This window comes from Neomonachus schauinslandi, chromosome 2 (genome assembly GCF_002201575.2).
Source record: "Neomonachus schauinslandi chromosome 2, ASM220157v2, whole genome shotgun sequence".
In the NCBI taxonomy this organism is placed as follows: domain Eukaryota; kingdom Metazoa; phylum Chordata; class Mammalia; order Carnivora; family Phocidae; genus Neomonachus; species Neomonachus schauinslandi.
In genome coordinates, this window is record NC_058404.1 from 183853258 (window position 1) to 183879445 (window position 26188).

Consider the following 26188-nt stretch of genomic DNA (forward strand, 5'->3'; position numbering starts at 1 on the left):
CCATACACCCACCCCCTCATCCCACTCTTGCCTCACTTGGTGACCTTCATTAAATATTTGTCCACTGAATGAGTAAATGCGCAGAGTGGCTTACTACAGAATAGTAGCGAACAAGCTTGTAGAATGACGGTCCACAATAAATGTGTGACAATATGCAGGGGTGTGTGTGTTTATTCCTACACACATGTTCAAAAAGAAAAGTTTGGTGAAATTGCATGGGATGCACATTGCCATCTTCTGTTCTATGCTGCATCTTTTTTTGTTGTTTTTTTAAAGAAAATGAGGGGTTGCAAGTGAATTGATCTTGCTGCCCAGATGAAGGTGTCACGACCCATGACCTGGAAAACACTGTTAGAGAATATACAGCAGCCAGGGACCTTGTTCTTTGCAGTTTTGGGCAAGTCGCTTGGGTTATCTGTGAGGTTTATCCCAGTTCCAGCATTCGATGCTAATTCTAAAGAAAATAGGAGCTATGGGAATAGACACATAGCATTATGGCAGCTTGAAGATTTGCTGCACGTAATGTACTTTTCGTTTTTCCTGGTCTACACGAGGAAGTCAAAATCTAATGAACGCTTATTTTTGGGACAATTACTGTTTGAGGAAGATTGGGTGTTAGTCACACACGTGTCATCGAAACTGTGTAGGGATTGGCGAGGGAGACTTTCAAGTAAAAGTCAGGTTCCCTATCTAAAATCCTTGGGCCCCAGAGATGTTTCAGATGCAGGAATTATTGGAATCTGAGAGGAAATGCCATAAGCATACAGTACATTATGTACTGGCCCCAGCAGACTCTAGGGCGGTGACTTAGTCAATAATCAAACACATTGATTTGTCTTCAGCAAATGTATGAATATTCACATTTAGTGGCATAAAGACCATAAACGCCCTCACATGACTGGGGTCACTAACCGGACATGAACACGTTTTCGGTTTTCAGAATGCCGGGGGATTCAGAAAAACCCATAAGGGATTGTGGAAATAAGGTTTGTTATCCAGGTATCATGTTTTTCATTTTCAAAATCAACAGGACCGTTTATCCCTTCAGGAGAAAGTATTTGTTGAATGGGTGGCCGAGACCAGCAACAGCTTAGAGAAAACTGTTCCAACCTGGCCACTCTGGAGGAAATAGCCCTCTGGTTCTTTTCTGACACCCTGTAGTTTGTCCCATTTCTTATAAGTGGATAGAAACCTTATTGCTTCCACTTGGCTCCCTCTCAAGGAGCACAGGGGAGAGATGCTTGTGGAGTCTTTTGTTTTTTCCCTTCTTCAGGCCTCATCCAAGGAAAGGAGAGGCAGACCCCCGAGACTGGGAAGCGAATGGGTGAAGAGATGAAGGTTTCGCTCTTTTGTTTCCAGTCTAAAAAGTAGCCAAATTCAAAACCGCCCTTCCTTAGCTTCCTCGTGCTGGGAATACCAACTCAACATAGGAACCGGCTCCATGAATATTCTGGTATTTTTCTTTCTTTCTTTTCTTTTTCACAGAATGCTTAGTTTATCGGGCACTGGGGCCTTCCAGGGGTGGCTCTACGGAGATGTGGGTTCAAATTCTGACTCTGCCCGCCCCTTGGCACATTACATTAACCCTTCCACACCGTACACAGTGATAGCAGAGTGACCTCACGGTGTTGCTGGGAGGATTGAAGACACCCATACGCAGAAAGCATTTGTCGCAAAAACTTTGTTTTTGGTTAATCATGATAATAATAAGAATAATGGATCTTCATCTTTGTAGTGGCTTGGCAGAAACACAGAGCAGGGGCAAATATCCTCTCCACCGGTCTCCCTACACTCGCATTCTTTGATACGGACTGCGGGAGTCAGGACGGGCTAAGTTAGGCTCTGGTAACAAACACTTACCCCAAATCTCCGTACCTTAACACCACGGAATTTTACTTCTGGATCATGTCACTTTCTCTGTGGACCCAAATGACTCTCCAGGGCAAGTCGTCTGCTGTGTTGGCACCACACTCCAGGCTGTTTCGTTCTCATGGCCCCACCTGCTTCCACACCCGTTGCAGCCGGGGAGGAGAAGGCGTGGCGACTCTCACCTTGACCTTTAAGTGCTTTCGCCCTAGGAGAACCTCCTGTCCCTGCCAGGCCCGTTTTATGGGATAAGGCAAGTTACGTGGCTCTACCTTACGCCAAAGCATGGGGAGGGATAGTCCTGCCGTGGGCCTGGAAGGAAAGGAGAGCTGGAAATATTAGAGAGAGACATTCATGTCAACCACATAGGCATTAGCCTTTTCTCATTCTGCCGTAAATTGTAATTGCAAACACAGCTTCAGGTCAGCACCCATTGCAGCCAGGTGGCGTCCGATAGCCCCTGCCATAAAGAGATTCTGGAACTGCCACGGTCATGGATGATCTTTGGAAACCGTTGAGCCAGTTCTGTCCTAGAAAAGGCAGGGGAAGCGATTTCTGGATGCTTGAAGTAAGTCCTACCTCCTGGACGGGAGCCCCCTACCCGCCTCCCTGCGCCCGCCACCGTGTTTTCCCGGACACCCTTTACCCCCAGTGATATTGGATTGTGGTGTTAAAATTATGGGTTCCTCAAGTTGCAGGGCACCTTCCTCTCATCTTCCAGGCAGTGTGTGTGTTCTGTTCTGTGGCTTTTCCAGGGCCCCCGCCGTTCATGATTAGCTCCTCGCGAGACCTACTTCTGGATGGAGGCCTCCTGGCTCTGCCTGCTGGTTTTCTGCTGTCCACCTCCTCCATCCTCTACACTTACCCCATCCTCCTTTAGGAGCTGAAATGTCTCAAGCACAGTAACTTGGTTGGTCCAGCTTTCTGTTTTATTTTTGGTCCCTCCCGAAGCTGGGGCTGGATCTGTGCCCTTGCCCGTTGTTCAGAGCTGCCAACAGGAGGCTCTTCAGGACCTTTTCCTTTCCTTCCAGTTCTACTGTTGTTTTGTTTCCAATTGGAGGGCTAGGAAATGGGTCATTTTAATGGCTGCCACCACGTGGACTGAACTATAACCATTTTAAAACGAGTACGAGAAATTCCTTCCCATTCCCCAATACCGCCCCCTCTGATGCGGTTTTGGAATATAGGTGAGGTTTGGTGGGGTGAGGTCCGGGGCTGACGACCAAGAAAGGATTCTTGAGACGTCTTTGATGCAAAATGGTAATTCATTAAAGCATGGAGACAGGAGCCGTGGGCAGAAGGAGCTGCTGCCCCAGAGTTGTGGGGGGTGGCTGATTAGATACTATGGGGTTGGGGGAGGTGAGGAGAAAGGGAGGCTTCGAGAAAGAAGTTTCATATGTTAAAGGATACCCGAGGCCTTGCCATTGTCAGGTAAAGGTTGTTTACCCCTGTAGTAAGGCATTAACAGTAAGATAGTTGGGAGCTTCTGAAGGAACATTATACTTTGCCCGCTTCAAGTATCTGTCAACGGGTTATAGATTATATGACATTTAATTGTATTTACATTCCCTTCTGGAAGACCATTGATAGAAATGCTTTGTTCTTGTAAATTGCTAAGACTTGTGTAAACTGAGGGAGACTCCTGTCTTGTAGGATTGTGATCTCTATAAAACCTTAACTCTTAACTATTTAGGGCAGCCAGGAGTGCATGAGGCATGTCACATATATCCCATGGGGGGGGGTTGTGGGGTGTCAGCTTCTGCTTTGTCCTCAACTTGCCTTCTGATCCCTCATCACCTCCATACACACACACGCTCACACACACACACACACACGCACACCCCTCCCAGAGTTTTCTCTTGTTATTTTGACAAAAGATGTAGGCTCTTTGGCCGGGTGCAGGAAAACGGAGCCCATGCGTGTACTTGTTCAGAACCCCTCTGGGCTGCAAAAAGTGGCACAGATAGCCCCAGAACAGTCCCGGGACCGTGCCTTGCCCCTGAACCCACGGGCCCCTGCCAGCCTCTCTAACTATTGCAGTTAGGGTTCTAACTCTCGAGGCAGCATGAAGCTGGAGGCCCCTAGAGCCTGAGTTTTCAGAGTGTGGCCGGAGTAAGAACCCCCTGTGCCAGGGGCTAACAATGCAGGTTCCTGAGCCAGTACCCGAGACTCAGGACCGGGCGTCCGCATTTTCGCGAGCACCTCCCCCCACCCCGGCAGGGGGCACACAGAGCAGTGTTTTCTAGCCTTCCTTCTTGATGCTGCCACACCAGGGTCAGGGGGCTATGGGGGAGCCGTCCCATCTTCAGGGCAGCACCACTTTGAGCTGCTTCAGAAATGAGGCTTTAGCCTGAGATTCGTTTTCTTGATAAAAATAAATGGCATGGAGGGCAATTTTTGCCATTTGCTGTTCTAGACCATAGTAAGCAGAAGGAAGAGCAGTCGAGCTGTGGGTTCCTCAAGACCGCCTTTTTGCTGCTTGTTGGCTTTAGGTTCTGTACAGAAGGTGTTTGTTTTCTGACCCCGTGGGGCGGGTACGATTGTCCTGTTTTCCGTGCCCTGAAGGGGATCCAACTGCAGTGATGCTGCTCAGCAGATCCCGGGTCACTGTCTTCACAGAGGCCTCTGTGCCTGTTTTCTGCCAGGTACTTTGGACCCAAGGGAAGGAAGTCTATCACTGCCCTTCCCAGCTTCCAAGGCCCTATTTGAACCAGGCCTTGGGAGAGAAACAGCTTCTCTCTTGGATCCTAACAGACAGCAGGTCAAGTTCAGGGAACCTGAATTGCCACTTTGCCGTTAAGGTGGCCCCTACCTGTTCCCCTTCAGGAGACCGGATGTTAAGCTAATCTCGTCTATGGCACTTTACAATGTCTCCATGCAATTGGAAGTTTCTTCCCCACAGTTGGAAGACAGTATCTTTGGGGCCTCAGAGTTGGATCTGATAAATCGAAGGGACAAAGGTGGCCATTTTTGTGCCACCAATACCAACAGCACTGACAACCGAGGCTGCTGATCGCGGGCAAAGAACTGAAGGCGCAAGGGCAGATCTGTTAAATTCTGTGTAAATGGGATTTTTTCCTGTGTAATCTCAATACCTCCCTTAGGACATTGCAGTTTAGGTTTTTGAGCCTCTCTCCTCTGATATTTACTCGGTGGGGATTTTACTCCTGAGAAATCACAGTGGCAACAGAACCATTTTCCCTCCATGAAGACATGTCAAAGTCTTAAAAATCCAGGACATTTTAAGGCAGGATTCCAACCTCATTACTGCCAGGAATAAGATTCACCCAAGGTGGAAGTGTCCTCTCTTAGAACTCAAATCTGTCTCAGAATGGCTTTTCTTTCCCCTTTGTTTTTGAAGCTAAGTAATTACTTTTTTTTTTTTTAAGGAAAAAAAAACTGTGCTAATGAACAAAACTCTTTTTCCCCTTTCATTTATTTGAAATTGAACTTAACAAAGTCCGTTCCAAGCAAGCACCATATATGAGTAATGCTTTTTGTCCAGTAAAAGCATTGACTCCAATCGTTTGGGAGCGCTGATTCTCTCTCTGCTTTGTGTGAGAGCGTCCATAATGACAAAGTGCTCATGTCAGAGTGTATAATGAAACTATAAATTGTTTTCATGAATGCTCTGAATTTGGTCTTTTACGGGGCAAATTCAAAAGGTATTTAATGCCACATTTGACATGCGTGAATAACCCCAGACAGTGCAGTATATCCAATAAAAGTAAAGAGTCCCAGTCAGGCTCACCCTGGCCCATGTGGTGGGTGATTATCAGGTGAGGGTGGTTCATGGTCAGCGTGAGGGGTGGGGGATGGGGAGAAGGAGGGACGAAGAAATCCTGTCTCTCTGAGGAAGAGTTCCAGCTAAGTACGCCCAACTGTTTGGGGGCAATCAAAGTGTGGCTAAACGGAGTTGGTCCCTGGGTAGTGGGTTGCTGCGTTGAAATTATGAACGTTGTACACATCTTGGTGGAGGTAGTGAACAAACATTCTCAGGTGAGAAAATGTCTGCTGGGTTGAATGGGCAAGTGAAATCTCCTGCAGTGACTTATAGTTCAATTAAGTTATTTCGAATAACACTTTTTGTATTTCTTTATTATAGGATAGCCATATGGGTTTCTTCCAGAAAATTTAGAAAACATGGAAAAGCACAAAGAATAAAATTGTAAAAAACACGTGACCAAGAGTTGTTACTAATATTTTTACAAAATTTGTATTGAATAATCTTTCTGTGTATATCATTTCATTGAATTTTAATAAAATTTTACATAATCTTACCTGAATATATAAATCCTTTTAAAACAAAATTTGGGTCCAACTGTCTATCTATCCATGTCACTTAAAAAATTTTGCTTTTTTACTTATATGTCAGTTAAATTATTTTATCCGTTTATCCCAGTTTGCTAAAGTCCATGAACACCCAAGGTTTTGGTTCGGTGGTGAGTGGCGTACATCTGGTCACGTAGCAGTCTGCATATTGTATGCTTACTGCATAAGTCATTTACTGACCGCCGTCTCTGGGTATATGTTCTCTAAAAACAAAAAACTCCACAAAACAAAACCAACCGGGCAGGATGCGTGAAACAAAGGGTGTGTTAAACGGAGGTCTGTTGACGTTTTTGACCAGCTGCTTGGATTTGTTTGTTTTGCAGTACCTAGTGTGTAAAAGAAAGCTGGAGAGTAAAAAGGAAGCCTTGCTGATCCTCTCCAAGGAGCTGGACACATGCCAGCAAGAAAGAGACCAGTACAAACTCATGGCCAATCAGCTTCGAGAGCGCCACCAGTCCCTGAAGAAGAAGTACCGGGAGCTGATAGTACGTGTTACGTCACGGCAACGTTCTTGTGCCCTCATTAAGATAGAAAGTGGGTTACGCTGGAATTAAAATTTAGAAAGAAAAAAAAAAGAAAGTGAGGACTTTAACATGCCAGTTCTTAAAAAAAGAAAAAAAAAAGATTGCATTCAGACAGTTCCAAAGTGGAAAAAATGAAGAAGTGCAAGTTGTCACCCCTGTTTCCTCCACAACCCAGCCCCAGTCACTGGCCGGTGTGTATATGCTTCCAGACTGCTTGCCCCAGCACCTATGAAATATGCACACACACACGTGTTTGTTTCTTTTTTCTTTTTCTTTTCTTTTTTTTTTTTTTAAATAATCTCTACACCCAGGGTAGGTGGGGCTAGAACTCACCACCTGGAGATCAAGAGTTGCATGCTCTACCCACTGAGCCAGTCAGGCGCCCCTGTATGGGGCTTTTTAAAGAGGATTCGTATTATAAATCTGCACTAATCCAGAAGCCACTAGCTACATGTGATTATTTAAATTTCATTTGAAATTAATTAGAATTCAGTAGACTTGAAAACTCTGTTCTTCAGTCTCAGCACATTTCATGGGTCCAATCCCCGCAGGTGGCCGGTGGCTACCGTATGGGATTATGTGGATATAGATTTCCCAGATGGCCACTGTATTGGACAGTGAGATACAGAGCGTTTCCATCGCTGCAGAGTGCTGTTCGTCAGCACTGTGTCAACGTTGTTCCAGCACTCACCTTTCACTCAGTACTTTGTCTGGGTCATCTCTCTAGGCTGTGCATACAAATTTAATTCATCTTTAAAAACAGTTGCATAGTAAGAGTTCCATAATTTCTTTAACCTTTCCCTTATCCCGGGCATTTAGATTCTCTCTGGGTTTTCATGTGGCGAGATTTTTAAGGATATAGATCATACTGAGATGGAGGGTACCAATAACAGAGCACTATTTTGCATTCTACTTTTTTCTCTCACGGATACGATCTCTGTTTTTGAGTGCCGACCCGATGGCTAACATTTAGCTGTCTGTGCTGGGATCATTGAACTGTCCTGGAGCAGAAATAGAATAGGAAGATTCCACGGGTCAAAATAATGTTGACTTACATTAGGGCAGCATCGGAGAGAAGCATGCTCGTTTACTAAGCATTTATACGTTCACCTGAGCTCTTTTTATTCTCAGGTGGCACCAAAAGGTGGGGGGGACTGAATCCTTTTAAGACAGAAAGTGTGATAGGAGTGCAAGTTCTCAGTTAATTCTCTTTTATTTTGAGCATATCCTATCCCTTCTTCCCTACCACCCCCCCCCCAAAATTGTTCGGCCCATAGAGAAAACTCAAGCATGTGCATGTCCACTATTATTCCTTTGGTTCTAACTATTTAAAAGAGGGATTCAACTCAAACCAAATGAAATATTATATCAGTTTTGGCTCTGCTCAAAAACAATTTTGATAAATCCAGTTTATTCATGCATTTACTTGATTCATTTGGTTTTAGAAAGTATATAGATTTGGTCCTAAGTGGAACTGATTTCTTAGAGGTTTTTCCAAAATAACTGGTTCAGTTTATACCTAATTTTTTAAAGTATATTTGAGGGGCACCCGGGTGGCTCAGTCGATCAAGCGTCTGCCTTCAGCTCAGGTTATGATCCCAGGGTCCTGGGATCGAGCCCCATGTCAGGCTCCCGGCTCAGCAGGAAGCCTGCTTCTCCCTCTCCTCACCCCACTCATGCTCTCTCTCTCCCCGCCTCTCTCTCTCAAATAAAAAAAATCTTAAAAAGAAAGTATATTTGAATTTGGTTCAGCACACTATTGATTGCAGGGGGCAGGAGTGGGAGGGTCTGAATTTAGTTCAGAGTTTGGTTCAGTTCCTTAAATTTAAGTACGTATTTTTTTTTTTAAGTAAAGTGTAACATTTGTTTCTTTTTAGGATGGAGATCCATCACTTCCCCCTGAAAAGAGGAAACAGGTAAGACTTACTCCTGAAGTTTAGTGACTCTTGGGTTGTTCAAGCTGATGCCTTACAATGACTGGGGGAATCAGGGAATCCAAATTGTGTAGAGAACTTCTCTTAGCTTCCCAGAGTCCTTTTGTGTTACAGAGTGGGGGAGTGGGTGGTAGAGAAATGCTCTCTGAGAAGAGAGGTTGGTGGTGCGGGGGTGATGTGGAAGGAAACCCAGTGAGGTCCAACGAGGGAGAAGACGGCACACCAGCTGACAGCATTCCCTTTCTTGTTGGGAATCCTGTCGGGAGCCATGAGTTGGAAGCTCAGGGCTATCACTCTTTAGCGTACTGTTCATGGATGGATTCTGTTCTCCTTTTTAGCCTCTACCACTTCAGGCTTTTAAAACCATCTCACCAGTAAAACTCACATGCTCTTTTCTACTAAATGGTAGCCAACATTGTTTATAGGTGAATCCATTTTTTCCCTATAGATTTTAGATACTTACTTCTGTCATTGAACAAATCCTTATATATTTGTGGATCTGTTTCTAAACTTTCTGTTCTGTTCCATGGAGCTTCCTGTGTAGTCCCGGGGTTCTACCACATTATTCTAATGGTTTTGGCTTTATAATACTTGCGACATATGTTTGGGTAGTCTCCTTCCCTTGCTCTTGCTATTCACGTTTCTTTTTTTTTTTTTTTTTTTTAAGATTTTATTTATTCATTTGAGACACAGAGATACAGAGAGAGAGAGAGAAAGCATGAGCAGGGAGAGAGGCAGAGGGAGAGGGAGAAGCAGGATCCTTGCTGAGCCAGGAGCCCGATGTGGGGCTCGATCCCAGGACCCTGGGATCGTGACCTGAGCTAAAGGCAGACGCTTAACCATCTGAGCCACCCAGGCATCCCGCTATTCACGTTTCTTATTCGTTACTTTTTCCAGATAAAACTTGCAAACATTTTATCAAGCCTTTCTCTTATTCCACCAAAACAAACCAACCAACCTATTGGTATTTTGATTGAAGCTTTGTTAAATTTCTAGATTAATTTGGGGATAGTTAAGATTTTCATAACATTATGTTCAGGAATATCATAAATCATATTTCTTTTAATCCAGTTGTGTAATACATATCTATGTTGTTGTTTTCCAAATATATCTGTCAGACCTTTTCTCAACTTCGTAATTGTTCTCTGCTGACATGCCCTGAATTACAGCTTTTTATTTGCTTGAAGGGAGCCCAGATGATGGTGATGTTAATGCTGTGTGTTCCACGTTATGGAGAAGCCTCTGCCCCAGAGCAGGGCTTCAAAACTGGTAGATGCAAATAAAGATACAGGAATCGCTTTGTCTCTTCATAGCTGAAATGGCTAACTCAATGTCCTGTTTTTGCTCATTGACGATATACCTGACGTCAAACATAAACTCGTTGGGTCCATTTCCTTGAGATTTTTGATGCTGAGTAAATAGTATGCCCAAGACACAGACACACACACGGGACTTTTACCCTTAAACTGCAGTGTAACTCAGCCCTATGGTTACCCATTTGGTTATTTAGTTTTGCTCATTCCTATATTCTCTTCCTATTTTATTTGATTATTTTATAATGCTCGAGGTTTGACCTAAAGTCAAATTTTGCTATGGAGCTAATTTTTTTCTAACCAAAATTACAAGGATGTAATTTTATCATGAATGTCTAAAAATTGGACTCCTTAATCTGGAATTGCTAGATGTTTTTGTGTTTTTGGTGGCTATGAACAGTCATCTTTGTTGAGGTTTTCGAGTTTGTTAGTATTCATGAAGGGGTTTTACAGTTTAAGTGAATTCACGTTCCGTGACTTTATAATAAAAAATTTACATTGACTGAGGAGAATCTGAAGAATTCCAGTAAGTCTGTCAAGCTGCATTTGTATAGCTCTGAGAAAACAAGTTCAATGTCCTAAGCGTTGGCTTTTTAGATTTGAATATGGTGTTCGGTTTCTGTCCCTTTGGGATTTGTACGGTGGTGTGACTTTGGCTCTGTATCCTTCCTGCCTAGGTTGGAACCTCTGACTTGCTGCATGAGATAGGATGGGTTGGGTAATTCTAAAGTGTTTAAACAGTAAAGAAATCAATGGCCTTGCATAACCAGAAGTTCGGAGGTAGTGCTTCCTACTTCTTCTCCATTGTGTGTACTCCTTCTCTCCATTGTGCTGCATTTGGCAAATAAAAATACAGGACACCTGGGGGGGCGCCTAGAGGGGCGCAGTCTGTCAAGTGTCCAACTCAAGCATCGGCTCAGGGCATGATCTCAAGGTCATGAGATCGAGCCCAGCGTTTGGGCTCCATGCTGAGCCCCCACGCTTGTGTGCATGCACACGCTCTCTGTCTCTCTTAAATAAATAAATCTTAAAAAAAAATATAGGACACTTGAGAAATTTGGATTTCAGATAGACAATTAGAACTTTTTTAGCACCTTGGGGCACCTGGGTGGCTCAGTCGATTAAACATCTGCCTTTTGATCTCAGCTCAGGTCATGATCTCAGGTCCTGTGTTCAAGCCCTATGCTGGGCTCTACGCTGGGCATGGAGCCTCCTTAAGAAAAAAAAAAGTATGACCCATGCAATATTTGGGACAGATTTATGCCAAAACATTTTTCATTGTTTACCTATAATTCAAACTGAACAGGGCATCCTGTATTTTATTTGATCACTCTACCACAGTGCCAATTTTAACATCAGCTTTCTCTCTTGAAGAGAAAGAGAACTCTTGAACTTTCTCTTTCTTCTTTGCTTAGAAGAAAGAACTTAGCCTTCTAAGGCTGGTTCCCCTAAGCAGGAGAGGCAAAACCCCAGCCATGAAATGGAAGTGCTCTTCTCCAGTATAACTGGGCTAGTGTAGGACATGCTCCCATTCCTGGTCTACTGACATTCCCCAGGAGAGTGCCATATGTTGATTGGCTTGTATTAATCACCGAAGATAGAAGGGCTGCTAGGAAGCCAGCAGTGACACCCAGTAAACTAATTGTGTGGCCTTGGGAAGGTTCCTTTGGGTGTCTGAGTCTCAGCAGTCTCATCCATAAAATGGGAATAAATATGGTACCCACCACATAGTAGTGCCGGCAGATTTCTCCCTATGGTGCCTGGCAAAGGGTGAGCACCAGTGAATATTTATCATCCTTTCCTTCTCCTCCTCAGCCCCCATAAATTTTTTTTTAAATCAGTTGTATATTCGTGTGTTGAATCTGCCTACCACGGCCCTTGTCAGGACCCTTCTGTTTACATTTGGCAGGTTGAAGTGGCTGGGGCCACAGAGGAGGTTCCCGGCTCATAGAACCTCAGAGGGGTCGGTTGAGCAGTGAGCAGGGAGGCAGAGATGCAGCCAGGGCCTCAGGTATCCCAGCTCCCTCCTCTGCCTTCAGCAGCTATCATTTCTTTTTGTGGACTTGCCTTCTCTGTAGAATGGGAAGTGTGTTGATTGCATGAGGACTACAGACTCCACATCTTTGATCTCTAGAAAAGAGTTGCTCCTCAGTCCCAAGTGAGAGCTCCTCTAGGTCAGGCTCAGGCCAAGGGCCCATCTCAGGGTTGGCCAGGCACAACCAGGCATCCTACAGACATAGGAGGCTTCTACTGTTGTCATGTTAAGGCTGGGTAGGCAGTGTCATAACCATCTGCTCTATGCACCTTCTTCAGACAGTCTTGGAATGACCAATAGTGATGCTGGCAGCCAATGTTTTGGAGTGCCCACTCTTGCCGTGTGCGGGCCCTGTGTTCAGCACTGCACTGTGGATGAGCTCATTTAGTTCTCACATAGCCGTTCGAGGTGGGTACTCCCATTGGTGTCGCCATCTGACAGATGAGGAAATTGAAGCCTATGGTGGTCAGGGAAATCACCGCAGGGAAATGATGTAATTCACTGGGGTGGGAGCCAGAGTTTGAACCTCTGCCGTCCACTCAGAGCTCATGCTCGGAGCCACCATGACTCAGTACCTATTTATGGAGCATCTCATGGGTGTCTGTGCTTACGGTCTTAGACAGTAGAGACACCGGTGTGAGAAGTCACACCCAAGTCCCCGAGCTTCTGGAACTTGCCTTGTAGGTAGGGCAACCACAGCTGTGTTTCCCCAAGAACGTCTCCGTTTAGTCCTGGCATAATTTGTATTAGTGCTCTTTTTCACTCTCCCAAACCTCTTGGTTTAGATGATGAATAATATAGTCACCTTAATTCTAGTAGAGATGCTATGAACCAACAATAAACAAAATAATTAAAATATATCGGATGTTAATGGTCATTGGTGCTATGGAGAGGAAAAACATAGCCCAACGCAAGGGAGAGAATTCTGGCTTAGTAATGGAAGAGATGTCTTGAGAAATAGTGGGGGAAAATAGTTCCAGGATTTGGAAAAATAAAGAATTTTACCCATTCAAAATATGTTTTTTAAATTTTATTTACCTTTAGTTAGTTTATTTATGGAAGCATGTGACTGGTTTTGGGGGAGCAGTTGTTAAGATGCCTTCTTCATTAGCTCGGTGTGGGGAAGAAAACGCACCAGTAAGTGCTTAGGTATGGGTTGCAGTGAGACTTTGCATTTAGCCAGAAGCAGACAGCTTTGGCACACATGTGACAGGCCTGGAAGGGAGAGGCATAATGATTTTCTTCACTTTTTCGTCTAGCAGGAAGGGGGAGAAGGATGCACTCTGACCCAGAGTCACCCATGTTGCATGTTTATCCCAAAGGCAAGACAGTGGGTAAAATATTTACCCCTCCAGCTGCAAAGCAAGTGCTCCTTATTTAAGCAGAAGGCACTGGAACAAGAACCAGCTGTCAGGTTAACAGATGGGACATGGAGGTCAAAAGACCCCCCTATTAGAAAAGCAGAAGATGTCACATGGAGCCATCACGTTGCCCATCAGCCTTGTTTCTTGATTGGGAAGGAGGAATTTCTATGGTCTCTACTTACTGCCCTCTTCCCCTGTTCGTGTCTCAACTCAGAGGGAGAGATGGCTATGATCACTGTTACGGGCGGGATGTTTGTGTCCCCCCAACATTCATATATTGAAACACTGCTCCCCCAGTGTGATGGTTTTAGAAGGTAGTGCCTCTGAAAGGTGCTTAGGATGAGAAGAGGTCATGAAAGTGGAGCTGTGATGAGTGGGATTAGTGCCCTTCAGAAGTCACAGAGAGCTTGCTTTCTCTGCTCTGCTCTCTGCCCCCTGAGGATGCCCCAAGGAGTCACAATCCAAAGGGCCCTCTCCAGAGCCTGACTGCGTTGGCACCCTGGTCTCAGATTGTCAGCCCGTAGAACTCTGAAAAATAATCTTCCAGGGTTTATAAGCCCCCCAGACTATGGGATTTTGTCATAGCAGCTTGAGCTGACTACAGATGTATTTGAGGGTTCTTCTCAAATGTAGGTAGAAGCAATACCACATCCTCAGCCTTGGTCATGCTTTGTGCTTTTCAGAGACCATATATGCATGCATGTATGGACCAGTGTGACCTCCCAACTATCTCCAGAAGTCACACTGGACAAATTAGGTCTTCCACAAAGTTGCAAGGCATCATCTCGGCTCACAGCAGGTGGTAAGAGCCTGGCCTCTGGCATCTGATGGTACCCATGTGAATTTCACCCTTCCACCTGCTGGTGGGTGATCTCAGGCAAGCTGCCTACTCTTTCTTAGATTCACATTCCTCCCCTCCAAAATGAACGTAATAATGAGACGTGTTCATAAAGCTCCCCTGAGGAACTAGTATGATAATGCTCATCATGTGCATTGCCTGGTACTTGCTGAGTGCTCAGTGAATGTTGGTTGGTTTCTGTTTTTCCCGTGACTTGTCCAAGGTCACACAGCCAGTTCATAGAGCAGGACTAAAATCCAGATCTGCTGGGGCACCTGGGTGGCTCAGTCGTTAGGCGTCTGCCTTCAGCTCAGGTCATGATCCCAGGGTCCTGGGATCGAGCCCCGCATCGGGCTCCCTGCTCTGAGGGAGGCCTGTCTCCCTCTCCCACTCCCCCTGCTTGTGTTCCCTCCCTCTCTGTCTCTCTCTCTGTGTCAAATAAATAAATAAAATCTTTAAAAAAATAAATAAATAAAATAAAATCCAGATCTGCTAACTTGTAGTTCCGTGTTCTCGTTCAGGTTTTTTGTTCTATATTCGACTCTTAGACTGAGTGGGGAGGAAGCATAGTCAACGTTTAACCTAACCCATTTTGGAAGTCCAGAAACGAAATGCTTTGAAGTGCTTAGACGTGGTGGAGAGCCAGAAACAGCTAGGACTGTTTACCTGGTAAAGCCAGTGTTTTTCCCATGGCAACCGAGGGTCTGGTCATAAATATCTTCCTGCCTCTTTTGTCCCCTCCTCAGAGGACAGACCAGAACTTTCATGTTTGTAGTTCTAGAAATATAGTTGTCGAGGCTTTCTTTTAGAACTTAGAATCCCTGGGGTACCTGGGTGACTCAGTCGTTAAGCGTCTGCCTTCGGCTCAGGTCATGATCCCAGGGTTGTGGGATCGAGCCCCGCATCAGGCTCCCTGCTCTGAGGGAAGCCTGCTTCTCCCTCTCCCACTCCCCCTGCTTGTGTTCCCTCTCTCGCTGTGTCTCTCTCTGTCAAATAAATAAATAACATCTTAAAAAAAAAAAAAAGAACTTAGAATCCCTTTTCAAACAACTCAATTTCCAACGGCAAATCATCCATTAAGGAAGCTGTGAAGAAATCGTGACAACAGTGATGCACTAATAAGTTCTCATGGGATATTGAAATGAAAACGTCTTCTTGATACTCTAGGCAGACTATACACAGAGCACCTCTTCACGCCGCAGGGAGAGATCACCAGAAGATCTCAAGCAACCCTTTCAATATTTTTCTTTTGTTAAACAAGCTGTTCCTCCAAAGGAGACAAAGGGAATTTAAATTATCTTGGGTGAATGTTCTTAGTAGATGGGACTCTTTGGGGTCACAGCAGCATATTCTCCCCATTCAGACTCCTCCCTGAGTCAACAATCAAATGCATCTTTGTCGTCTCCCATTTTGATTTCAAGCCGACATACCACAGGAGGTATTCCTCCTGGTTTAAGAGGCAGCCTTCACTTCCTTGCCTTGAAGAGTGATGGCTTATTTAGATGCTGACATGTGCCAGAATGCCGAGCCCGGAGAAATCGGAGCATAGAGTGGCCCTCTGTAGGATGGGACAGAGCCTTTTACTTCAGTAGAAAAGTCTTCTTGGTCAATCTTATTTTCCTCCCCCGGTGACTGCAGATCAGAGCAACTCTGTATGTGCGTCCTGGGTTTGATGCTCACAACCTAAAACCTCCTTCAAAGATCTCAAGTGCTTTGAGATGTTTCTTTTCATGACTCTGAACAGTACAGCTTTCCTGTTCCACCAGGGAAGTTGGGAAGAAATCCAGGCCCAGCTTACGGGAGCCCTCCCAAATCTTAGTAACTGTAACTTCATTCTGAGTACTGGAGCATCTTGCTGTCAGCTCTGTGGATCCTTGCAGGGAGTTTGGGAGGAAGGTGAGAGCGCCCTCCGATTTATAGATGAGGATGTTTAGCCTCGAGGAATCTAGAGACCTTGAGAGGAGGCAGATGTAGAATCATAATGGCCAAGATGAAGCAAGCATTCAACTCAACAGCAACCTCCCAAACCTATGGACGAGTGTTTGCCTATGGGCCCGGAAATACATTCATTTGCAAGTGTGTGTTTTGAGGTTATGAGGTGGGAGTAGGCTGCTGAGGGCTCCTTGCACAGTCGAAAAATATGTATGGAATGAGCTCTGGTTGGTTGTTTCTGTGTAAATAGGAAAACTGTCACTGTAGCAGAGGTCATCCCTTTGGCAGTTGCTATGAATAGGGGGCCCTTGCTCAGCAAAGCAAGTCTCCGTCTATTACTGTTAACACAGGAGTTGCCATAGACCAAAGCAGCGGAGTCGAAATTGCAATTAAATTTGCTGTCAATCACACTGTTCAAGTATACTTGATGTTTCATCAAACATTTTTTTAAACATATTCTTATATAATCTAGTACTTTGCCCTATCGAAGGTATGGCTTCAAGGAGTCCACAGCATCATTTTTTTTTTTTAAAGATTTTATTTATTTATTTGAGAGAGAGAGAGCAATAGAGAGGATGTATGTGAGAGAGAGAAAGAGAGAGTGCACAAGCAGTGGGGAGGGGCAGAGGAAGAGGGAGAAGCAGACTCCCTGCTCAGTCCCAGCCCAGGACCCTGGGATCACGACTGAACTAAAGGCAGACGCTTAACCAACTGAGCCACCCAGGTGCCCCAACACAGCATCAAACTTTTAAGCACCTCGTCCAGCAGCATAGTTTCTAAGTCTGATCTCTGTCTCTTTCCCCCTCACTCTCTCTTTTCCTTACTGTTCTTGAGAAAGTATGTAGGTCAAGGTTTTACCTGTCTCTCTGTCTCTTACTTACCTTTTTTCCCCTCCCACTTTTGATTTGCACTCTTATGTCAGCAAATTGACTTTCTGGTATACATCATTTTTACATTGTGATGGAGACTAACTTTTCCATGGCTAGGTTACTGCAACGAATGTATCAAATAAATTACAGAGGTTCAGGATGACATGAGGGGTTGTCCCTGGAGTGTTGCCCCCGCCCTCTGGTCGCTGGTCTGAATTATTTAAGGACTCAGGTGGACATATGTAGCTCGCCCGTTTTTCTGCTCTTCCCGGTGTCTGGGCTAGCGCAAGGATGGAAGGTTAATCTTAAACTTTTCATCGCTTTCTTTTATTTTGTGTTGTTGTTAGTTTGTTTTTTTTTTTTCCACTCTGTACTCAGGTTCAGTCAATGGGGGCCTGCCAATTTAACTAACAAAAGACAGAAGGAAAAGCATACAATTTTATGGCTATTTTATGTGTATGGGAGTTCACAGAAGAACTGAAACTCAAAGAAGTGGTTGGCTCCGGCGCTTATATACCATTTTAATAAAAGAAAAGGGGTTTCGGCTTCAAGGGTTGATCAGGTATGGGCAAGTGACTAGGAAATGTTCAAGGAAATTAATGGAAGCTAAGGGGTATTTTAGTAAGTCTTGTTTATGCAAACTTCTTGGGGTGCCTCAAGTGGCTCTCTGGTGATGGGTTGCTTTCTTCTTCCTGGTATGGAAGAGGGCGGGACACCTTCACAAAGGGAAACTTATGCCCTGTTTTTAGGCACAAATGGGGAGAAGGGAAGGGAACTCTCTGTAATCTCTTGATTCTCAATTGCCTGCCGCTCAAAATATCCTTATGGCAAAGTGGAATATTTTGGAGTGGGCATATCCTGATTCCTTTCATATCCATCTTTAATTTTCCTACTTCAGGGAGAAAAATTGTATATAGTGGATCATTTTCTCCCCATCTGAAGGATTCAGGGCTGTTTCTTGGCTCTAGCTCTTACCTCTACCACTGGGTTTTGATTCCCCTGTAAGTGCCATTAAATACGTCAGAACAGTTTACATCCTAGATGCAATACACTTTTTAAACTTATAAGAAGTGATGGCAGGGAGATTAAAAAAAAATAAATGATATATCACATTTGGCAATGACAATAATCATCACTGTTAAGGACTCTTATTTTCATTTGTTTTTTAAGATTTTTTAAATTTTTATTTATTTGAGAGAGAGTAAGAGTGAACGAGATCACAGAGGGAGTGAGAGGGAAGCAGGCTCCCCACTGAGCAGGGAGCCCGACGTGGGGCTCAATCCCAGGACCCTGGGATCATGACCCGAGCTGAAGACAGACGCTTAACCAACTGAGCCACCCAGGTGCCCCAGGACTCTAGTTTTCAATGATCAAGTAATCAACACTGGCTCACAAGGAAGGGATTTCAGGACACCAGCTATAAGAAACAGCCCTGGGGGCGCCTGGGTGGCTCAGTTGGTTAAGCGACTGCCTTCGGCTCAGGTCATGATCCTGGAGTCCCAGGATCGAGTCCCGCATCGGGCTCCCTGATCGTCAGGGAGTCTGCTTCTCCCTCTGACCCTCCTCCCTCTCATGCTCTCTGTCTCTCATTCTCTCTCTCTCAAATAAATAAATAAAATCTTTAAAAAAAAAAAAAGAAACAGCCCTGAATCGTTCAGATTCCACTTTGCCATAAGGATATTTTGAGCGGCAGGCAATTGAGAATCAACAGATACAGAGAGTTCCCTTCCCTCCTCCCCATCTGTGCCTAAAAACAGGGCATAAGTTTCCCTTTGTGAAGGTGTCCCGCCCTCTTCCATACCAGGAAGAAGAAAGCAACCCATCACCAGAGAGCCACTCGGGGCACCCCAAGAAGTCTGCGTAAACAAGACTTACTAAAATACCCCTTAGCTTCCATTAATTTCCTTGAACATTTCCTAGTCACTTGCCCATACCTGATCAACCCTTGAAGCCCAAACCCCTTTTCTAGGATGCAGTGGGACTGGAAGAAAGTTGGAAGAACGGCTCCCCGGGCCCACGTGACTACCTGCCTTAGTGAGAATGTCTGCCCCCGAAAGGAGGAAAGGTTGGGGTGAGATCCACACTTCTCTCTCACCTTCCAGATCTTTGCCTCCACAGTAACTGTCAGGATTTGTGGCCTTCATCTTTGTGCAGAGAGAATTATTGGGACCGGCATGGCGCCCACACCAAGGGCTGGTCCGGCAGCACACCTCTGCAGACATCACTGGTAATTGGGGGTTCAGTTGTTCCTTGACAAAGGTGTGTCTGAATCCTTTCAGCCCCGGGTGTCCCAGTGATGTTCCCATCCAATCTCGTTCACCTCTCTTCCCCATCACTATGTTAGTGAACTTGCCACTGGAAAGAGTCACTGCGGTATATGGGTCCTATGATAAACGCCACTGTATTCATTCCCCTGTTAACAGAGCTAAAATGTCAACTTTTCACGTCAGCCCGGCTAGATCTGAATATTTAAAAGAGGCTTCTTTCTAAACCTTTTTACGGTTTGCTGTTTATGCTACCTCCTGCCCCAGAGATTTAGAGGAAAGATCTCTCAGTTTGGTTTTCCTTCCCCGCGAAAGCCTTCCCAGGGTTAGGTGGTCCGCCACTTTTTCTTTGACATTTCCTTTACATAGTGCTGCTCTTGCCAACTGATGGTCACAGAGTCCTTCTCAATAACACGGAGACAAAACGCTCTGTGTGGCTGATAAATTATAAGCAGGTGCTACGCGTTAGCTTGATGGATTGTTAGAGTGAGCGTGTGTGAGTCATGGTGTTATTTTTGGTCAAAAGAATCGTGTGAACTTTTCTCCTCTATTTTGAGTGCTTCGAAATGGACTACTTTTCTTTTTTTCTTTCTTTTTTTTTTTTTTCCTCTTTAAGGTATATGTCAAGGAATTAGGTGCCCTATCAGAGCAGTCATTTTCCAGTTCCTGAAGTTATTGTTTTGGAGTTGAGGAGGCGGAAGGACTGAAAAGACTGAATAGAAAAGAAATGGGTGTTGACAAGTAACCCAGCCTGGGAAATGTGAAATTACAGCCGCCAGCTTTGAAGCGGGGTGCCTCCCCCACCTGACCCTACCGCGGGGGTCAGTTTCAAAGCCAGGGTAGATTTCCTAGAGCCCAGCGTGGAGGCTCTGTGCTCCTAATTGACCACCATTCTGCGGCTAGTATACAAATGCCTGGCTTTATTTTGGTAGAATTCTTTTCAGCTGGCTGCCGAGTAAATAATGGTTGGCAGTCACATCGCTGGCTCCAGAAATCGTTGTTTCCTGAAGCAGCTCTGTCCTCTGCTTCACGTAGCACCGGAACCTTTGATGTGTATATGGGGTACCTGCCCTGCGCTAATAGTCAAGTACCTGGGAGCGCGTTGAGCTTGGTGCTTTTCAAAGCGAGGCCCAAGGACCATGCCGGGGGGCGGGCTACTGGCTTCTGGTCCACGATAAACACAGAAATTGAGGAAGTGTTCAGAAACTTCTGTGGCAATTTGACAGCATGATTTTATGTCTGTTGACTCTACCAAACACTTGGGGTTTTTATCCTGATGTCACTTTAAATTCATTTTTTAAAAGATTTTATTTATTTACTGAGAGAGAGAGAGAGGACACAGAGGAGAGGGAGAATGAGAAGCAGACTCCTTGCTGAGCAGGGAGCCCAACATGGGACTCGATGCCAGGACCCTGGGATCATGACCCGAGCCAAAGGCAGATGCTTAACCAACTGAGCCACCCAGGCACCCAAATTCATTTTCCTAGAAATTGATTTTTATTGTATTTTACAAAAGTTCTACTCCGTGCCAGGTTGGAGGTAGAAAACCAGCCCTTCCCCACTGACAGATCAAGTTGTACTCGTTTAGCTACTCCTTGAGGCTGGTGAGTGAACATCAGGTCTTCCCACTACCTGAGGGGCTCAAGCCACTGTTGATTCAAAGAGGAAAGATTGGGGCTCCTGGGTGGCTCAGTCTGTTAAGCGTCTGCCTTCGGCTCAAATCATGATCCCAAGGTCCTGGGATCGAGCCCCGCGTCGGGCTCCCTGCTCAGCCGGGAGCCTGCTTCTCCCTCTCTCTCTCCCTGCTCGTGCTCGCTCTCTCTCTCTCTCAAATAAATAAATAAAATCTTTAAAAAAAAAAAAAGGAGAGATTAAGGACATTGCAGATATTTCGGGGAGGGGTGTCTTCTATTAAGTTTCCACTGGTGGTACTCTTTTTAAAATTTTAATTTTAATTCCAGTATAGTTTACATGCAGTGTTATATTAGTGTATAGTAGTGATTCCACAACTCTATACATTACTCCGCGCCGGTCACGACAAGCATCCTCTTGATCCCCTTCACTGTCACTCTTAGAAGCATTTGTTCCTGAGCGCCCCTTCCGCTGGTTAGGACGAGGCAGGCGCCGTGAAGCAGAATTTGGCTGTGTCTCCTGCAGAGGGGTGCTGAACTGCTGTTTTCCTGCCCCTCCGTGGGGCCAGTCCCTCTGGTCTGTGAGGGAGGGATTATGCTTGCTGAGCTAATGTCTGGGAAATGTTCTGGGGTTCCGTGGCGAGAAAGCAGAGGCAGCCCACTTGGGCTACCATGTGCTAAGGAAGCAGAGCTGCAGATGGAGGGGAGGAACTGGGAAAGCGAAGACAAGAGTTGAATTATCACTGCACTGCGGTCCCTGGTCTTGTGTCCTTGAACTGCTCTCCAGAACAGAAATCGGGAATCGTGTGATGTGACAGGAGAGGGAGCGAGGGAAGCTGGGTGCCTTTTCCCCTATCTGGAACTTGCCCCCCTCCCATCCACAAGGCTCATGCCGGCTCTCTCTGCTTTTTTAAATCTTGGTTTAAATGTGGTCCTTTCCTCGGACACACTCTGTTCCCTTTGCCCACTTCATTTTTCTCATCATCCAACCACTGGATCATTCTACACTTTATGGCAAAATAATGTAACTAATGTAATATCATCTATTCAAATGTGAGTTTACAAGGGCAAGGCATTTTGACAGTATTGCTCCCTGCTGTATCTCCAGAGTCTAAAACAGTGCCTGGCACATGGTAGGTGCTCAATAAATATTTGTTGTATAAGCGAACGGATGAGTAAAGAACAGTGAAGAGGCAGGATCATGAAAGAGCCAATTGTGTCCAAGGAGGCATTTGGCCATGTCTACCCAACTGTTCACTGAGTGGTTGAGTTGGGGCCACTGGAAGGACACAGTCAAGAGGAGCTAACCAACCCTTTAACCAGCACCTACTGTATACCAAGCACTGTGGTGGGTGTCCTATGTTCATTCATTATTCAGTTTAGGTATCACATCACCACATGAGGTACATGTGGTTAGCTGCATTTACGGATGGGGACACTCAGGATGTTGAGGAATTCACCCATGGTCACCCAGCCCTGTAAGTGGCAGAACTGGGATCCAGCTTAATTGATCTGATTTCCTTTTTTAAGTGTAAGGTGGGAATTAATTTTCTGCATCCTTCACCAAATTTTATCTGATAAGAACAGAAATCTGGGAAAATCAGAATACAACTATTCTAAAATATGAACCTTGCACATATGAGGTTGAAAATTAGATTGCATTGTTGAGTAATACGGGACTTGGTTAAATCCAGCCAGTGGGGATGAGTCAGGTTTCCACACAAGACTCTGTGCCCAGCACTGACTTCAGTGTTGGTACATATTGTTAATATTCCATATTCTTCCCTAGGCTGAGACCATAACCTCCAGACTCAGCATATTGTCTCTCATTTAGAAAATATTTATGGAGCATCTACTAGGTGCTTGGGGCAGATCCATAGAGAGAACAAAGTTCTTCGCCCTTCATGGAACTTCTATTTTTGTAGAGAGAGGGAGGCAGGAAATAAGTAGTAAGCAGTAGGCCATGAAATAAATTACATGGTATCTTAAAATTAGGTGGCATGGGCTACAAAAGAAAAAAAATTAGGAAGGGGCTTGGAAGATCAGGGTGGAGGTGAGCAGGTTGCAGTGTTAGCTCGAGTGGTCCAGGTGGGCCCTGTTGAGACTGTGGCTTTTGCACAAAGGCCTGAAGAAGGTAAGAGGGGGAGGGAGCCAAGAGGTATTCTGGAGGGAGAGCATTCCCATGAGAGAGTATAGAACAACAGCACTGGGATGGGAGGATGCTTGGTATGCTTGGGGAACAGTGAGGAAGTAAACCTGGGGGGAGCTGAACTGGAGTAGGGAAGAACCTGAGGGTAGAGACAACCTGATACCCCAACAGATGGGACATGGGAGATGAGACAGAGTGCAGAGTCGGGGATGAGCCAAGCCAAGGTTTAACTTTTTTATTCTTTCACCTTTGTTCCTTTTTTAGTACCTGACATCATTGAGTATTCCCAAAAGTATTAGCATTAAAAAAATTCTTTATTTTTTTTTTAAAGTAGCCTCCACGCACCATGTGTGGCTTGAACTCATGACCCTGAGATCAAGAGTTGAATGTACTGACTGAGCCAGCCAAGGAGTGCTCCCAAAAGTATGAGCATTGAGGTCTTTGGAGATTTGGCCACTGCACTTAGACTAGTCCCCTAATGCCTCTGGACTTGGGTTTCTTCAGCTATGACATGAAAGGAATCTTCAAGATAATCTTAAAAATCCCCTGTACAACTATTTCCGAATGGTTCCCCAAAGGCCATATTCTCATGGCTTGCTTGCTTCTCTCCCTCCTTCCTTCATTCATTTATTCATCATGAGTCTTTAAAACATTTGCTGGAACACGAGCCCTTCCTGGAGCAACAGATACGCATGCCGAGGAAGGAGAGAACAGAATCTCTGCCTTTCTGTAGCTTGCAGTCTTCTCGCTGAGGTTAGAGAAGAAGGCAACTAGCAAGGTGAGACCCAGAGCAAGTGGCAGCTAGCAAAATACAAACAGGGCTGTACAACAAGCAGCCACGTGACTGCATTTCCAGGCTCAGGGCACCTGTGAAAGGGGTGGGAGTGTGGTTAAGAGGTGCTCACATGCTCTGGGAAAGGGGGCAGTGATGGCAGGAGGTACAGCTGGCTTGAGAAAGGGAGGCTGGTGCATGGAGAGTGGTCCACATGGGCCAGAGGGGTTTGGGTCCAAGCAGGAGGCACCCCCTACAGAAGTGATGACATCGTGAAGCCTGGACCGGCGGGTGAATGGTCCTGATACCGGGGCACCAGAAGAGGGGAATAAGGAGGTGAAAAAACCAGCCCAGGAGACTGTTGGATTACCTCTGGACCCTGATTTCTGAAGTGGTGGCTCATTCCTCATCCCCTCTCTGGCTGCCTCATCTCGTGATTGAAATTCTGGGCATTGAGGTAGCAAAGCAAAGCTCACTAAACCAGTTCTGTTTGAAGGGGAAGAAAACTATCTAAACGAGGAAATGAAGCTTTTTCCTGTATTGTTGGCTCAAATTTTAGAACTGAACTCTACATCCACTTGCAAGATTTTTAGTGTGGAGCCCTTAACATTAGTTTTCTAAAAAGTCGAATACGACTGATTGCTCCGCTACTTGTCTGTGAGCCCTTCTGGAAACAAAGAACATCCCCGTGCTGAGGTTCACAGCCAGCACTGATTCCCCTCCATGCAGTTGTCGTCGTGTGATTTGCACACTTGCTACGCTCGTGTATGCATTGATCTAATGGGCTTTGCGTGGCTCCACTCGGCCTGGATGCCAGCCTCAGAAAGTCTAACAAAGCCCCACACTTATCCGCTCCTGTGTTTCTGATTGTATTCCATAATATGTTGACATTTCCAGGCTAATCTTGCACAACTACTGAGAGATTCTCAGGACCGAAATAAACATCTGGGAGAAGAAATTAAAGAACTTCAGCAAAGGCTTGCAGAAGTCCAGGGCGACAATAAGGTACCATGAATATTTAAAGGGAAAAAGCTCTGCTGTGTAATTGTGCGCTTAGAGGTTTAGGTATAGCACATCAGAAAAATGTAATGCTGCATTTGTTGAAAAATTTGTTATAGATTTTTACATTTGCAATGAAAATTCACAGTTTAACATTTCTTATCTTTATGACATTCCCTTTGTGTGTGCGCGCATGCGTATGTGCGTGCTTCTGGGTTGTTCTAAAATATTGCCACAACCCATTGTGGGAGTTTCATTATGTTTAGCTTGGTGGTGAATAACTTTGCGGTTGAGGGCAAAATAAAACCCAAAATGGTATACTTTCCCCCTTCTCTACAAATAATGGATTTGTGGCTCAGATGATTTGGAATTATTCACATTCAGTTTTGAATTTTAAGTAGTCATCCCACTAATTATGTTCACATAACCAATTTATTTTATTGCTAAATTTGGCAATTTGTATGGAACATTGCTCAAAATCCACTGTGTGGTATTAATCAAACTCCCCTGTTGGCAACGTTAATTATAAAATATGAACTCATAAACTCTAAACTAAATGTGTGCTCTTTCTCCCAGCTGAAGCTATGAACAAAAGTACAATTGAGAAAAGGAAGAAAAACTATCAAAGTTTAATTCTGTCCCCCCCACCAAAAAAATTTCTGTTTTGCCACAATAGATTCATTTTCAACTCCTCACCAGAGGCAGCTTTCCTGACAGAAATGGCCATTGGGGTTGACTCAAGAAAACTCCATGGCAGGGAGGAGGTCCTTTCTTGGGAAACGTCTTTTAAATGTTACCAAATTTTCTTGACAAATGATGGTGACGTTCACTGTTTCTGGGAGTTGTTGGTTATTGGAAGGCGCCATTTTGAAAGATGCTGGCTCTTTAAAAAATGCACGCAAGAGTCTGGGTTATCCAGAGACGTCTTGCATAACAAAAGATCAGAGAGGATTTTCTGCTACTGCTGGTTGGAGAGGCTCAGTCTGAGGACCAACTGCAAGGTCTTCCTGCGTAGCCTCTTCTGCACTTAATCTGCCTTTACATTTTTTTAAAGCCTCTTGGATTTAACATATATTTGAAAAATTAGGCTTGACTATTCCGGGTCATGAAGTAGGCGGTGGGAGAGAATGCCTAAGAAGGGTTCTAATTAACACTGGACAAGCTAATCAGGCCTCTGGTGTGGTTTTATGCACCATTACAAGGATTTTAAGTGCTGTATCCTAGGTGTTTGGTCCATAATTAAAGGCCAGACCTTCTTAGTCACTTCCTCAAGGTTTTCTAGAGAATAAAATGAGATGTGTGTAGTAGTTTCCTTTAAACCCATAAAAAATACTACAGGAATTTTGGAGATATAATAAATCCACAG

At 44.9% G+C, this 26188-nt stretch overlaps 1 protein-coding gene across 1 annotated transcript in view; it reads left to right on the forward strand.

Moving 5' to 3' along the window:
• Positions 1-26188, forward strand: part of CCDC149 (coiled-coil domain containing 149) — a 100912-nt gene that overhangs the window by 27152 nt on the left and 47572 nt on the right. Inside the window, exons 2-4 of the mRNA XM_021679407.2 lie at positions 6522-6683; positions 8600-8638; positions 24721-24828. Of these exons, the coding sequence (XP_021535082.2) occupies positions 6624-6683; positions 8600-8638; positions 24721-24828 (207 nt within the window). The 5' untranslated portion in view covers positions 6522-6623. The remainder of the gene's footprint in view (positions 1-6521; positions 6684-8599; positions 8639-24720; positions 24829-26188) is intronic.